General features: G+C 59.5%; 1 protein-coding gene across 1 annotated transcript in view; it reads left to right on the top strand.

The window, feature by feature from the left end:
- Positions 1–12,493, top strand: part of LOC128836194 (kinesin-like protein KIF21B) — a 42,558-nt gene extending 30,065 nt beyond the window's left edge. The window contains 8 exon segments of the mRNA XM_054026222.1: position 2,269; positions 3,910–4,045; positions 4,543–4,723; positions 5,898–6,062; positions 7,709–7,826; positions 8,892–9,062; positions 10,582–10,781; positions 12,170–12,493. Of these exon segments, the coding sequence (XP_053882197.1) occupies position 2,269; positions 3,910–4,045; positions 4,543–4,723; positions 5,898–6,062; positions 7,709–7,826; positions 8,892–9,062; positions 10,582–10,781; positions 12,170–12,224 (1,027 nt within the window). The 3' untranslated portion in view covers positions 12,225–12,493.
- Positions 12,494–15,656: the final 3,163 nt, after the last annotated feature.

Genomic DNA, 15,656 nt, shown 5'->3' with positions numbered 1-15,656 from the left:
CCAAGAGCAGTGAATGGCAGACGGTGACTCCCATGGCTGTCCCCAGGTACCGTCCCCGCTCTGCCTCGGGCCCGGCAGTCCCAGCTGGAGTCAGCCCCAGGCTCCTGCCGAGCTCGTGAAGCGACCAGGGCGAAGGCAGAGAGCTGCGATACCGGTGCAGTAGAACTTCACATGGGGCAGCATCTCCCTGGGCAGGGGCCCTATGCCAGACCTGTCTATAACCCCATTGATATGGAGGGGGGGTCTTTGGTCCCCCTCTACTGGCTGGACCTTGTCTCGGGGCTGCCCCTGAGCTGCCAAGCCTGGGCCTTTAGCTCAGGCAGAAGCAGCTGCTGTTGAGAGCCTGGGGTGGCAGATGCCCTCCCTGTAGATGATCCAGCTGGAGGCTCGTCGTAACATTGCACTGCTAGAGCCCTCAGAACAGGCCTGAAGCGGTGCCCTGGCCTTTAGCGTTGTGTGCGCACACGTGGCAGTGCCCGGTTCCCCGCTGGGCCCGTGGGGATTCCCTGGGGGGCTGGGGCTGTCACAAGCCCCACTAGCGGCCCCGGGCTCTTTAGCTCCTGCTCGTAGCTCTGGAGGGCCCCGGTTCAGGCCCCAGTGTGTTGGCCAAGATGGCGGCTGTCACACTGGCTGCTGGCAGAGGAGAATTTCACCCGCAGGGACGCTGCTGGGTGGGTTTGGCTGCAGTTATAAAGCGGGTGAGGTGGGTCCAGGGGGCTGCTAGCTGAGGACACTAAGCCGCCATCCCGTCCCCAGCGAAGCATGGGGCTCGTCGGCACTGGGCTTGGCAGGGGTCCCCAGGCGGTGGGGAAGCCATTTCCCAGTCAGCCCTACCCCGGTTCTGTGTGGCACTGGCTGTGCCATCGCACCTGCCCCTTCTGGGCCCTGCTCCCTCTCCCACTGTGCTCTGTGGGGAGATGCCGGCTGCTCACAGGTCCCGGTCCCCCTCAGGAGGTGACATGGCTGCTCTCGGTGGGGCGAGCTTTCTGCCAGGGGCCCGTAGGTGCTCCGATTGCTCCTGGTGCCAGGGGCTGTGACCCTTCGGAGGTGGGGTGGGGGTGCTCTCCAGTGGCAGCCTTTGGTTTCTACGGAGGAACGAGCCCACCTTAGGACTGCCTTTGACCGTCACGGGCCAGCCTCTGCACGGGTGCAAATTGGCCTAGCTGCCGTGGGGGCAGCAGAGCGGCTTTGATTTACAGCTCCCGAGGACCTGGCCCTATGGTAGCAGCCACCTCCCATCTGCCTCCCTGCAGAATCCCAGTTTGGCGGCGATGTTCTAACCTGGGGGAGCCCATGGCGCTGCCTGCAGCTCAGGACCAGCCCCTGGTCCCCATCCCGCCTGCTATCAGACCGCACGATAGCGCAGAGCCGGACCGTGTCAGAACGCCCCAGCTGTACCCCAAAACCAGGAGTGCGGAACCTGAGGGGCTAGGTTGGATGGCTGGTGGGAGTGATGAGACGGGGGGTTCCATGGGAAGATTAAATGAAGACTGGATGCAGGAATCCCCGGGCGAGGCCTCAGGCGTGCACTGTACTGGTCAGACTGGGTGATTGTAACAGTCCCTTCTGGCTGAATGACTCCAGTCCAGCCTGAAAGATCTTGTGTCCGAGCCACGTATCCCTTCCTGCTCCTCTGCCCCTTTCCTCTCTGGTTTTCTGTGTCCGCTCCTCCCTCTCTACCCCGCTAGCTTGGATGCAATAACAACACTCCACTCTCTGACTCCGCTGCTGCCTCTCTCATCCGGGATTTTTTCTCCCGTAATCCTGCTAATTTTCTGTCCCTAGGTCTGACGACAGCGATTCCTCTGTCTCGGAGGTGCTGAGGTACATACAACTTTCTATTGATTAGAACTCTCCTGCTTCTCGCATTTCCCTCCCCCTGCCCTGCATGCTGAATCCGTGCTGGCCAAACTCTGGGCCTTGCTTCTTTGCTAAATCTATTGGGACTCTGTCCTGGTGCTGCTCTTGCTCGCTGTGTGTCCCTCTTTCCTTCTCTCTGCTTCCCCGCATAGCCCTGGCATGCCGTGTCCGGCTGTGGAAGTCCCTTTCTGCCTCTGGTCTCCAGTGCCTTAAGGTCTGAGCCATCGTCTTGAAATGCAGTGCTGGGGGTTTAAGCGGATAGCGTACGGTGCTTTCACTGAATGGGGACAGCTGCATGCTCTATTCTGCCTCGAGGGCGGGGCGGGTAGTGATGATATCTTGCGCTGTGTCTGGCCTAGCTGCAAGAGGCAGGGCAGGCCAGCTGTTGGAGCCGGTGGATGCTTGGAGGGTCCAGACTATGATGCTTTTTGTGTGTGTGTGTGTGTGTGTCTTCTCTCGCACCTTCAGTTCAGACATCTCCAAGCACTTGACAAACGTGGCTTCAGCCTCCCAGCACCCATGGCGAGGCTGGTCAGGATTGTTATCCCTGTCTTGTGCCTCGGTTTCCCCATCTGCAAAGAGTAAACACCTGGGGTGCAGCCTCTTGGCACCGAGGATCCTGTGGCTGCTGATGGGGCCTGTGCAGCCTCCCAGATATATTAGAGCAGCCTTGGGGTTGCTCTAACTCACTGCAACCTCCCAAAGGGCTGCTTGCCAGCTATGCCACACCCAGAGTTCCCCTAATGGGGTGTGCTAAGGCCCTGGCTCTGCCCCCAGCATGCCTGGGTTTGCAACACGAGCCACATAGAACCAGTTACGCTAGCTCAAGGCAGTGTCTGTGCCAGGACAACTCTCCTTCCCCCATTCCCTGCACATCAAAAGGGCCAGGCTGGCAGAGGAGCATCTCCCCACTGGCCTTTGGGTGCCTATTTGAGACACCGTGGGCCTGACTCTGACACCCTGAGCACCATCAGCTGGAGTAGTGGGTGCTCAGCGCCCCTCAAAAAATCCATTCCAACCATGCCACAAATGTGCCGTGTGACCCTGGGCTAGCCCTTTCCCCTCCCTTTGCCTCATTGTCCCCACCTGTAATCCAACCCTGCTGAGAGGAGGGGAGGTGCTTAGAGATCCTGGCTGGGAAGCTGCTTTGGGGCTATCAACCCTCTCCATGATGGGCTCTTCCACCTGGGCTCTTTCCTCAGGGGTGTCGATTCTCATGTGCTCAGCGCTCTAGAACCTCCCTCTGAACTCTGCTCACAGCCCCATTGGCTGTTGCTGGGGCAAAGCCTAGAACTGGTTTGAGACAGGATTGTCTCCTGGCCAGGGAGCCAGGATTCCTGGGTTCTCTCCCTGTTCTCAGGGGGATTGAGAACTCCTGGGCTCCGTTCCCAGCTCTGCCATTGATTCGATTGTGACCTGTTAAAAATCCCTTCCCCATCTGCCAAAACAGGGTGAAGCTCATTGCAAAACCGGAGTGGGTCAGATGGAGAGAGGGCGCTTCCCCCCCCGCTGGCCACGGGGTGGTGCCCTTATGCCCCACACAGCACAGCTGGAGCAGGGCCCCAGTTTGTTCAAGCCTGGAGGTTCTGGGGGTTGGGTCCGGAGCCAGCCTGTCCCTGCTAGTCTCTGACTCCACAGGGGATGGGGCAGCGTGTGCCATGCAGCAGCCTGGACTCTGTTGGCTTCGGGATCTTGCCTGGATGGGGCACAGGGGCCACCCACAGCTCTCACGGCGGGAGGGGGGTAGCTCATCTGTGCCAGCAGCGAGATGGCCAGGGGGTGAAGCCCGTTTCCTTTCCAAGCCCCTGCCCCAAGCCAAGGCAGGGTCTGCACGAGTCTCTGAGCCCTTCGCACCAACGGGGTGTGACCTGCCCCCGGGGGGCCTGTCTGGGGAGCAGGCTGCCCGGCAGCTTCTGTCTGTGGTTTGCTTTGCTCCGGAGTCCCACTAGCAGGCCCTGGCAGCCTCGTGGGGCGGGATCTGGCTTCGTCCTGGGTCACCCAGCCAGCGCCCTTCTGCTGACGCCCTTGCTCTCTCTCTCCCACGGAAAGGGCCTCATTAACCCCGTGGGCGGTGCCAGGAGCGCCCGGACAGCCCCGCTGCAGTGCATCTCCGTGGCGGAAGGACACTCCAAGCCCGTTCTCCGCGTGGACGCCACCAACGAGCTGCTCTTCTCCGGATCCAAAGGTGCGCGCCTCAGGGGCGGGCCGGCTGCTGAGCTCTGGGTGTGATCATTGGGGAGTGAGCCTGTTACCCAGGGGAGGGGCTGAGCCACCCCAAACTGCGGGGGCAGGACAGGAGCCTCTTGCTCAGACGGCACCCGCCTGCCTGAAAGCCACAACGGGCCGGTGCAGTTCTGGGTCCCCCCAGCAGAGGGCAGCAATGCTGCACGAGTCATTAGGCTGAACAGCTGTGTGGTGACATCCCTGAAGCGAGTTGTTGGGGCCTCTGCCCGGTTCCTAGTGGCTGGATGTTCACCTCGCACCTGGCACTAATAGACCCTCCCCCCGTTGGCAGGTCTGGCGGAGGTGCCAGAGGCTGGATGGGCCACAGGGACTGAGCTCCCCTGGGGCACTCGTGGGAGCAGGGAGAGGCGGGGGAGAGGGAGGGAGGAAGCCATGGGGATCCTTTGCTGAGGACAGGAAGGGTGCCGCAGTGTCATGTGCTCCTGCCTCCTCCCGCAGACCGGAGCTGCAAAATGTGGAACCTGGTGACGGGCCAGGATATCGCCTCACTAAAGGGCCACCCCAATAATGTGGTGTCCATCAAGTACTGCAGCCACTCAGGGTTGGTCTTCACTGTCTCCACCTCCTACATCAAGGTGTGGGATATCCGGGATTCGGCCAAGTGCATCCGCACCCTCACGTAAGTACCTGACGCACCGAGGCTGCCCTGTGGGCCTGGCCAAGCTCGACGCGCTGTCCTGCCAGCTTTCTGCACTCAGGGCAGCATTGCAAAGGCCAAGTGGCCGGGTTGGTCTGCAGGGCTGAGTCTAGGAATGCTGCAATGCTGGTCGTTCTAGCCTGGCCTGGCTCGTGGAAGCTCCGTGGCTTGGTGCTCTGCTCTCAGGGAAGTTGCTCCTCTCGTCTGTTTCAGGGGGCACCGTGCACCCTACAGTTGCTTTGATCAGGGATGGGTAATGACCCATCTGCAGCTGCCAGCGCCGTTTCCAGACCTCAGCGAAACAGCCCCTCTCTCTGGTGCCCAGCCACAGATTGAGACTTCTCTTTTAGGCTTCCCCAATCTGACTGGCGGGAACAGGAGCGGCGCCAGGGTTTTTGGCGCCCTAGATGGGAGTCCTTCTGTGCTCCCGGTCGTCGTCGGCAATTCAGCGGTGGGGGGGTCCTTCTGTGCTCCCGGTCGTCGGCGGCAATTCAGCGGTGGGGGGGTCCTTCCGTGCTCCCGGTCGTCGTCGGCAATTCAGCGGTGGGGGGGTCCTTCCACGCTCCCGGTCTTCGGGTCACTTCGGCGGCGGGTCCTGGAGCAAGTGAAGGACCCGCTGCAGAATTGCCGCCGAACACCCGGAGCGCGGAAGGACCCCCCACCGCCGAATTGCCGCCCCTCCCCCCCGCCCCCCCCCCAAATCCTGGTGCGGTCACCTAAATGGAAGCGCCGGCCCTGGGCGGGAACATGCCTGGGCTGCCTGTCAACATCAACTCCAGGCCAGGGATGGGGTTTGTGTCGCTCCGCCCTGGGCGTGGAGCTGGCATGCCTGCTGGTACGGGTCTGGCTGGCTGCGCGGCAAGGCACCTCCCTTGGGTGCCGAAAGCTGCTGCCTGGGTCACCCTTGCTGTGCCGTTGCTCCCGGCTTGAGGGGACGTGGGGCTGAGCGGGGGGGGTCTCATCCTGGCACCACTGGCACTGCATATGGCCAGGAAGTGGCGTTGCTTCCCCCTATAGATGGCTGGGGACAGACGCTGTCCAGCCTTCTAATCAGTCCACAATGGGCTAGATCTTCCATTCCACATTGTGTAAATTGCCCCCTCCCTCCCCCGAGGGTCTCTGCCTTGAGGCTCACCTGTTTGTCTCTTTGGCTTAGCTCTTCAGGTCAGGTGATCTCTGGGGACGCCTGTGCTGGGACCACCACCCGCACCATCGCCAGCGTGCAGGGGGAGCACCAGATCAACCAGATCACACTCAACCCCACTGGCACCATGCTCTACGCTGCCGCCGGGAACTCTGTCCACATCTGGGAGCTCAACAGGTCTGGGCGGGGCTAACTCGGGCCCCCAGGCAGGGGCAGCTCTTGTGGGGAGGCAGACGGGTGCTGCGTAGGCAGAGGGAGCAGTCGTTCTGGGCTGAGCGGGGGCCCGCTCCCTCCCGGCTGGAAGCTGTGTTATTGAGGCAGGGGCGGATTTGGACTGGCACCGGAGGAAGCTGCACTGGCACAAACCCCAGCGTGGAGCAGCTTAGCTTGTTTGTCTTGGGCTTTGCACTACATCAGAATGATCTGGACAAATTGGAGAAATGGGCTGAGGTAAACAGGATGAAGTTTAACAAAGACAAATGCAAAGTGCTCCACTTAGGAAGGAAAAATCAGTTTCACACATACAGAATGGGAAGAGACTGTCTAGGAAGGAGTACGGCAGAAAGGGATCTAGGGGTTATAGTGGACCACAAGCTAAATAGGAGTCAACTGTGTGATGCTGTTGCAAAAAAAGCAAACATGATTCTGGGATGTATTAACAGGTGTGTTGTGAGCAAGACACGAGAAGTCATTCTTCCGCTCTACTCTGCTCTGGTTAGGCCTCAGCTGGAGTATTGTGTCCAGTTCTGGGCACCGCATTTTAAAAAAGATGTGGAGAAATTGGAAAGGGTCCAGAGAAGAGCAACAAGAATGATTAAAGGTCTTGAGAACATGACCTATGAAGGAAGGCTGAAAGAATTGGGATTGTTTAGTTTGGAAAAGAGAAGACTGAGAGGGGACATGATAGCAGTTTTCAGGTATTTAAAAGGGTGTCATAAGGAGGAGGGAGAAAACTTGTTCACCTTAGCCTCTAAGGATAGAACCAGAAGCAATGGGCTTAAACTGCAGCAAGGGAGGTTTAGGTTGGACATTAGGAAAAAGTCCCTAACTGTCAGGGTGGTTAAACACTGGAATAAATTGCCTAGGGAGGTTGTGGAATCTCCATCTCTGGAGATATTTAAGAGTAGGTTAGATAACTGTCTATCAAGGATGGTCTAGGCAATATTTGGTCCTGCCATGAGGGCAGGGAACTGGACTCGATGACCTCTCGAGGTCCCTTCCAGTCCTAGAATCTATGAATCAGCACCAGCAGCTGCTGATCACACCCAAGGGTGGCTGAAAGTAGGACCCAGCGCTCCTCTCCCAGCTGCAGCCCTTAGGGCAGGGGTGGGGAACCTTTTCTCTGTCACTGGCCATTGACCCACAGGAAAAATCAATCACGGGCCACTTACCTGCCAGGAGGGCGTGGAGGCTTGGTGCTTCCCCTGCAGCGGGTGGTGGGAGAGGGCGCCACGGGCCAGATGAAATTAACTAAGGGGCTGGATCCAGCCTGCGGGCCGTAGCTTTCCCCGCCCCTGCCTTAGGAGATCGGTGGACAAGCCGGTCACCCCCTGACACCGCATCTGAGCCCAGCTCCCTGCCCCTAGCCCAAGGCCACAGTCACGGCCCATGGTGCTGAGGGATGTGGTATCCCCGAGATTGCTCCGTGCTCTGCGCCCCGGAGCCCGAGGTCCCCACTTCTGCTTGGGATGGTGGAGAGGGGCCTGGGGCTGGGAGGGTCCCTGCTGGGAGCCTTGGAGACTGGGCCAGCGAAGGGCCTGCAGGAACGAGCGCCTCCTGCTGAGCGCACCCCAGACCCTGACGCCCCGGGCTCCTGCTTGTAGGTTGCAGCCTATCGGGAAGCTGACCGGCCACATCAGGCCTGTGATGTGTCTCACTGTGAACCAGACTGCGAGCAACCATGACCTGGTCGTCACCGGCTCCAAGGATCACTACGTCAAGGTACCCTGGGACCCTCCCTCCCTCCCGCTCACAGGCAGCACAAGGGGCCTTTGAGCCCAGGAACCGCTGCTTGTGCCAGCCCTCCCCACCCCCATGCATAGCCGTTCTCCCGGAGGTGCCAGCTACAGGGGCTCGCTGCCCACCAAAGGCCTGGCGAGGAGGGGACATGCTGGGTGGTTTTGTCCAGAGCGCCCAGCGTCGGCCTAACTCCGCTCCCATGGGGGGCGGGAAGGAGCCGTTCTGTTGATCTCAGCGGGCGCAGAGGGAGGCCAGTACTGAGCACATTTGCAAATGCCACCAGGGTCTGAGAAATGCCATGAGCCCCCCAGCGCTCGTGGCCTGAAGGACCTGGTGGCTTTGCAGCTGGCCAGCGTTCCTGTCCCCACACCTGCCAGGTGTGTCTGTGGGTCACGGGGAGCAGGGTCTGTGCACTGCCCCTAAGAGCGTCCTGGAACCCAGATCTGGGAAATGATGGAGGAGCTGCCATGTCTCAAAGTGCTGGGCAGCTCGGCAGCCGTGGAGACCAGAATTCCAGGTGCCCGGCCCAGGCCTCCCCTCCGCACCCCCCGCTTCCTCCTGATGCCTCACACGTGGAAAGTGGAACCCACCTCCTCCTGCCCTCTGTGGCCTCTGCTGAACCTGCTGCCAAGGAGGCTATTTTGTCTTTGCAACGTGGCCCCTGCCAGCCGGACGCTGAGCTGCGTCCGCACGTTGGCCACCAAATCATTGGAGGAGGTGGAGATTTCCAGTCCCAGCTGAGCCGGGCGAGGTTCGAACCTGCGACCTGTATCTCAGCCCTAGTGCTGAGCCATCGTGTCCCCACATGGCCTCTGCCCAAGGATCCCAGCGTGGCGTAAGCAGGCAGAACCCTGCCGCTGCCAATCCATCCCTGTCTCATTTCACTGGGCCGTGGCTCAGCATCCCAGTGATAGCTGTGTGGTCGGACGCTCTCGCCATCCCCCTGCCTTGCTGAAAGGGCTGTTGCTGGCCTAATGACCTGAGAGCGACTGGTCTCCTTTGCCACCGGGGTTCACAGCAGCTGCCCTCCGGGCTGTTGCCTTGCAGATGTTTGACATTGCGGACAGCGTGGTGGGGAACGTCGGCCCCACCCATAACTTCGAGCCCCCGCACTACGACGGCATCGAGTGTCTGGCCATCCAGGGCGACGTGCTCTTCAGCGGCTCCGGGGACAACGGGATCAAGAAGTGGGACCTGCAGCAGCAGGAGCTCCTCCAGGTACGGAGGGGGACGAGCAGGAAGGCCCTGCTGCTGGGCGGGGGGCAGAGAGATGGGCTAGACCCGCAGCGTGCCGTTTCGAGGGCCAGTGCCAGGGTCTGGAGCGAGGACTTAGAACCTGCTGGAGAGTCGCTGTCCAGTCTGGAGCGTGCTCCCGCCATCCTGGGGGCAGAGGATCAGACAGCAGACACAAGGACCCCATCCCTACGTTGCACATGGGGCCTCCAGGCAATGGAAGAGCCCCGGGGGTTGCAAACGACAGTGGCTGGCAGGGTGGGTCCCGAAGGCAGTTTACAGCCGTGGGCAATGCACGGTAGCCAGTTCTATAGGGCTGGGCCCCACCTGCTGCGGTTAAAGGGCTCAGTGGCCTATGGGGAATGGGGACAGGTTGGTCTGGGGGTAGATAGCGCTCGGCGGTGTCCCTATTTCTGACCCCGGTGAGTGTGGCTGTCTGGTCTCCGGGCGCCACAGGCCGCGGTGCCTGGCTCTCCAGGTCAGTGGTGACGCGCTGCAGTGCGGGGATGGCCTCCGGTGGGTCTGGGATAGAGCAGCAGCCGAAGGGGGCGTGCAGGCCGGTGCTGGGAGGCAGGAGGTCTGGCTCTGCCATGAGACTTGGCTAACATTTCAGAGGCCTCCAGTTATTTTTTTTTTTTTTTTTTTTTAGTGGTGGGGGGCTCTGTTTTGGAGAACCTACCATGTGCCCGCCCGGGGCTGGGTTGTTCAGAGGAGCTGGGCACTGTGGGAGTCAAGGGGAGCAGTGGGGGTTCTGCCCCTCTGAAAATGGGGTGGTCGGGGTGTCCCCCAAAATGGAGCTGCCCAGAGCTAGTCACCATTTGTGGCTGTGTGACCCTCCCCCACAGTCTCTCCCCTATGAAATGAGGCTAATGCTCATTTTTCTTCCCACTGGAGCGCTGAGGATTGATGGCAGACAAATAATTAGAGAGATGGGGGGTGGGGGGGAATCTCTTTTATTGGACCAGATCCTGTGGGTGGAAGGGACAAGCTTTCAAGCCCCACCCTGGAAGAAGAGCTGAGTTTGCAGACTTGTCCCTTCCCCCCCCCCCCCCCCCCTGAAATTGGTCCAATCAAAGAGATTCTCTCCCCCATCTTGTGTGTCTCGTATCCTGGTTGCCAGCTCGGCTTGGATTGATTAGAGCTTGGAGATCCCCTGGTCAATCCCAATGAGCAATTGTCTCCTGGGGCGGAGCCCTCTTCTCTCCTGCTGAGCTGCTTCTGTAGCTCACCAGAGTCCCCTTGTCTTGAATTCAAATCCTCGGCTGCTGCTTGATGAGAAATCGAGCGGAGCTTAAAAATTCCAGCTCTCAGCCACGGTACAGATGTGGGGGGTTTGTCTCAGCCCATTACAGAGCCAGCAGCCAGCTGCAAACCCAGCATCTGGCTCTGGCTGCTGGCCTGACCCTGCCCTGGAGCTCAGGGGGCAGTTTGGGTCTTGATGGCCCCGGCTGGCAGCGTGGATCGTGGGCGCTCACTGGCTCTGCCCTGTCTCTGTGCCTGCCAGCAAATCCCCAGCGCGCACAAGGACTGGGTCTGTGCCCTGGCCTTCGTCCCCGGCCGCCCCATGCTGCTGAGCGCCTGCCGCGGGGGCGTGGTGAAGGTCTGGAACATGGAGAACTTCTCGCCCGTTGGGGAGATCAAGGGCCACGACAGCCCCATCAATGCCATCTGCACCAATTCCAAGCACATATTCACTGCTTCCAGGTGAGGGCAGTGGGTAGGGCTAGGCCCCTGCGGCATGGGAGAGGGAGGTCTGACCCTCAACTCCCCCCAGTGCAGCAGAGCTGCAGGAGCTCTCCAAACCCACTGTTGCTCCCCCCATGTGGCAGGGCCTGGAATGGCACTGGGAGCGAGGGATGGGAACAGCGCCGGAGCCAGGCTGCAGGCGGTTTGGTGTGGGGCAGCAGTCGGCTGCAGGGCCCCCAACCCCTCCCCATCTAGCCTCTCCTCTCCTCCATCTCTCAGCCATTGTTAGGTCGCCCCACAGTGAGGCTCTTCTGCCCCATCCAGTTATGCCAAGCGCTGGTCCTGCCCTGCCCCGCCATGCTTTTGGGATGCTCTTGCCAGCTCCTTTGATGTGCCGGGACTAGCCAGACCTGGTGCTGCTGGCCCTGCCACCCTCAGCGCAGAGAACGGACTTCCTGCCAACCGGGCACCAGCTCCTCCTCGACGGCACCTTGTGCATCTCCAATGAGAGCACCACCGCCCCCTCCTTCCGCTCCCCGGCCCCTGTGCACAGCCCTGGCCCCCAGAGTGGGTCCCCGGGTTCACAATGTCTCTGGCACCGTCTCTGATCTAATCTTTTCCGACCATGTCCCTTTTCTCCTTCCCTTTCTCTTCCCCCACCCCCCCCTCCACCCTCTGTTTCTCTCTGTGCCGCAGTGACTGCCAGGTAAAGCTATGGACTTACGTGCCTGGGCTCACCCCCTGCCTTCCTCACCACGTCCTTGCCATAAAGGGGCATGCCACTAGCCTGCCTTGACCCTCCTCCTCCTCCTCCTCTCTCTGGCTCTCACCCCCTCTGGCTCTCTCTCCTTTTCTTTCTCTGTCTCTTCTCTCTCCGCTCTGGTCTCAGCTGCTTCTTAACAGTATGAGATTCTTTTGGATTTTCCCCCCATGTAGAGCTCTTTGCAAGAGGAGACTGTCCTCTTGCCTGCCCCCCCCCCTCCCAGTCCCCCAGGTGATTGGATCCAGCGGCCAGCTCGGGGCTGCATGGGGTTTGCCCATCTGACTACTGCTCCTCCTGGGCCACTGCTGGGGGGATCCCCGCCCCATCCCCCACTGCGTCACTGGCCACTGCCAGTGAGGTGCCACTGGCTGAGCCTGCGCTCTGGTAGAGTGCCCCGTTACTGGCGCTCTGGGGGATTATCCCGCTGGCGGGCAGCTGGGCGCATCTGCTCCCTCCTTGCGCCGGTGCCCGCCCGCTTGGGGCACAGCGGCCTTGCTCTCCTGGGCTGCAGCGTGATGCATTTGGGGGCGGGGGAGTTGGGGGCAGGGCGTGGCCTGTAGCTGATTGTACTCGCTGTGCTGCCTCTTCCAGCTGGGGCAGGGGCAGCCCCCGGCCTCACTTCCTCTCTCTCTTCCTTCCCCAGCGACCTGACAGTGAAGCTCTGGAGCTGGAGAAGATTGCTGAACGGCCCGACCTAGGCACTGGAAAGGCCGGAGCCAGGGGGACTGTCAGGCTCCCTGGCGTGCCCAGGCCCCAGCCCCTCTCCCTGGCTGTGAAGAGCTGGGAGCGGCCTGGCCTGTGTGTGCTCCAGTTTCCAGGACTCTGGGGTGACGGCGTCTCAGCTGGGGCTTTGTGAACTGCCCGCTTCCACGGCTAGGGGGCGTCGTTCCCGTCCAGCCCCACGCTGGGTTTCCATGATGCAGAGGGCTTTCTGCTGACCAGGGCGTGGCCAGGCAGTGCTTCGGGACATGGCCTTGCCATGGGAGGCCCCCAAGCTGAGAGACTCAACGGGATCATTCCAATCTGTCCCGCAGCCCGTTCAGCAGCCCCAGATCCTGGATGTGCGAGAGGGATCCTGCCAGCTGCATCCTGCTGCTGGCCTCTGCTCCTCCTGGGTGCCTGGGGTCTCATTCCTTCTGCAAGCGGGTGCAGGCCCCTCTCCACGCTTCGTCGTGCAGCAGAGCTGGGATCTGCCGGCCGGTACCGAAATACGGAGAGGGCTTGTGTGCTGCCGACCCCAGCCTAGCACCAGCAGGGTGCATGGAGCCCCGTTCGCAGCACTGGCTGCGGTACCATCCTGGAGCTGGGACTCACTCTGTCCCATCTGCTACCATGTGTGCTGCAGGGGCAGGGCTGACTAAGGTCTAGCACCCTACGGCTCACCCCTTTCAGGCCCCCAATTAGCGGTTAGCACCGTAGAGCCAGAGTGCTAGCCCGGTTCCCACTAATCACTGGTGACAGGGCACAGTGTCCACTTCAGAAGCTGACTCCTTTAGCCCCCAAAGCCTTGAGGGAAGCCTGTGGTTCCGACAGGTCCCATCCCTTATGCTCCTCAGGACACAGTAGTAACCCCCCTTCTGAGGGCCCTGTTCTGCAGCCCTTATGTTGGGCAGGGCCGTGGGCCTGCAGCAGGAGACTGCTTGGCAGCGCTCCCCAGCATAAGGGTTACAGACCTGGGGCCGCACTACTCGGAAGGTGGAGTCTCATGAGCAACGGGGTGTCCCAGCACTGACTCTCTTCCAGGATCCTGTTTCCTTCCTGGTCCTTTACACTCAGCCCTTCCACCTCCCGCTGACCCCCATTTCAGGTACGATCCCCCAAAGAGCACAAGGGTCAGTTTTTTCTCTGAGCTGACAGCGTCTCCCATGCCACCACCCACTTCAGCCCTAGAAACAAAGTCACTTGCTTTAAGATTCCAAGGCAAAGTTTCTCTCTGGCCAGAGCTGGGTTGTGGGACCCAGGGGAGTAGGACAAATGGCCTTCATCGGTGGCCTCTTCAAAGGCAGTGGGCCATTGGCACTGGGACTGACCCAGAGCGGGGCTCGTTCCACCCCTCCCTGCCATACCCCAAAGTTCCACCCCGCGATTCTTCTGGTGCCCAGCCCTGCAACTCTTAGCTGAATTGTCCCATGCCTCACCCTGTTCGTCCAGGGGCTCCTCCACCTTCCACTACAGCCCTGCTTTACCCTGGGACAATGCCCAGCCTGGGGTGTAGTCTGTCTGCATGATCCCCACCAGGCACTGGCAGGAGCACTGCTTTACATTAAGGTTCTTTTGGTGATGGGCTAACCTTACCCCTGTCCTGCATTTCCAGTGTGAACAGCTGTAGATGGAAACCCAGACAGTAGAGATGGAGCAGGACTAACCGTGGTCACTTTGTCTAGCCCTCACCCTGTGTCTATACTATAGAAGTGTTGCAAACAGCAGGTGCATTTTCCTGCCCGGATAGGATTTTGGAGATGTTAACGCTTGCTACGGCTTTCTCGCTGTATGGGTTGTGGGATCCATTGGAGCAGTCTGTGTTCAGGAGAAGATGTGTAGATCTTTTATACCCTGATGTATTACTGTAATTACAATTATTTAATCAATAAAATGAATAAAAGCATTAAGTACATCAAAAAACATCAAAATGAAACAGACGATTGCTATGTACAGGGTGGGAGATTGCATGTGAGTGATGTTCGTCCATCGTTATCGATGAAGACCTCAACCACTCATTCTTTCGATGACCGGGCTCTGTACGTCTGAAGATGACTGATCAGTCCTATTCGGGCGTGGAACGTCCTGTCACACGTCGGGCAGACAAGTAATGGCACTGTCGATGATGTACAAGCAGCTCTGGACTTGCGCAGCTCACGCTTTTTTTCAGCCTCAGCAATTCGCCTCGCCTCAGAGGTATTACTGCCTGTGTGAATGAATGTATAGCCACAGCCTGACTGGGACAGCTGTCCTTCATTAGCAAGGCGAGTTTCGCTAAGGGCTGCAATGTCAATGTTGTAGCGTGCGAGCTCTCTAGCGACAAGTGCTGTTCTTCTCTCCGGTCTATCTGCCGTGATGTTGTCCAGTAACATGTGCACATTCCATGTGCCAATAGTGATCGGTGTCACTCTAAGTTTTGTTTTTATACGACCGCTTTTGTGGGATCCCCGCCAGCCGCGGTATGCTGGCCAGGGTAAGGTGAAGCAGGCAATGTTTAAGGCACCTTTTCTAGCCCCCTCCTCATTCTACGGAGGCGAGCAGTGCAATCCTGAATAGGGCTGCTCAGTCGCTCAAGAAGATGCCGAGCTCCACTGCTGCTTCGGTCAGTGAGGAACGACCATTATGCCTGAGCCGCCTATGTGCAGGTCCGCAGCTACAGCTCCCAGTGTATCCACACCTGCTGCTTCATCGCTCGCCCATCGCCACAGGACTTGATATGATGTAATAGGATACGATATTATGTCGAGACTTGCGCATGAATTGGATTAAAGTGAGGGAGAGTTGCGCGACGTCAGCTTCACTCTCTCTTCCCAGTTCCTATCTGTATCCAGTGGCAAGAACAGAAGTAGAGACGGCTGGAGATAGGGCAGGGCTCAGTGGATGACCAGGACGCCTACGTGTCTTGTGCTCTTAAGCGTTCCACAACGCTTGCTGTCATCACCTTCCTGACCATTGAACCAGGTTGCCTCAGTCAGCCAGATCCAGCCTTCGCATGCAATGGGTAGACAGGCCCTAACTCACAGAGAGTCTCATACTCATCGGCTACCCTCACCTGGTTTAGCCCACCGGTCGAGACGGTCTCCGGGGTGTGGCCGCTGTCACATGCTGACAGCTACTTGGAGCCACAGGTGAGAGCTGGGTATTGTCAAGTGGGGACCAAAGTGGATGAGCTACTCCTAGGAGTACGACTGCTCCCCCATCAGAGGTACTACCCCTCCCTGACAACCCCATGTGAGTAGGTAACCGCTCGATAGCTTTCTTCACCATATAGTTTTTGACAGGTTACCACACCCCATCCCCATTGCCGGCGCCGTCCCCATTTTTCTGTGTTTTGCCGGGGGAAGGTTGCGTACTTGTGTTTTGACATATTTAGAGAAAAAAGTATGAAAGACTAGAAAGAGAGGCTGTAAGGGGTTTGCAGCTCCCTCCCC

The sequence above is a fragment of the Malaclemys terrapin genome, chromosome 4 (genome assembly GCF_027887155.1).
Source record: "Malaclemys terrapin pileata isolate rMalTer1 chromosome 4, rMalTer1.hap1, whole genome shotgun sequence".
Lineage (NCBI taxonomy): Eukaryota > Metazoa > Chordata > Testudines > Emydidae > Malaclemys > Malaclemys terrapin.
The sequence above is the reverse complement of the archived record's forward strand: the minus strand, read 5'-3'. Positions and strand labels throughout refer to the sequence as shown.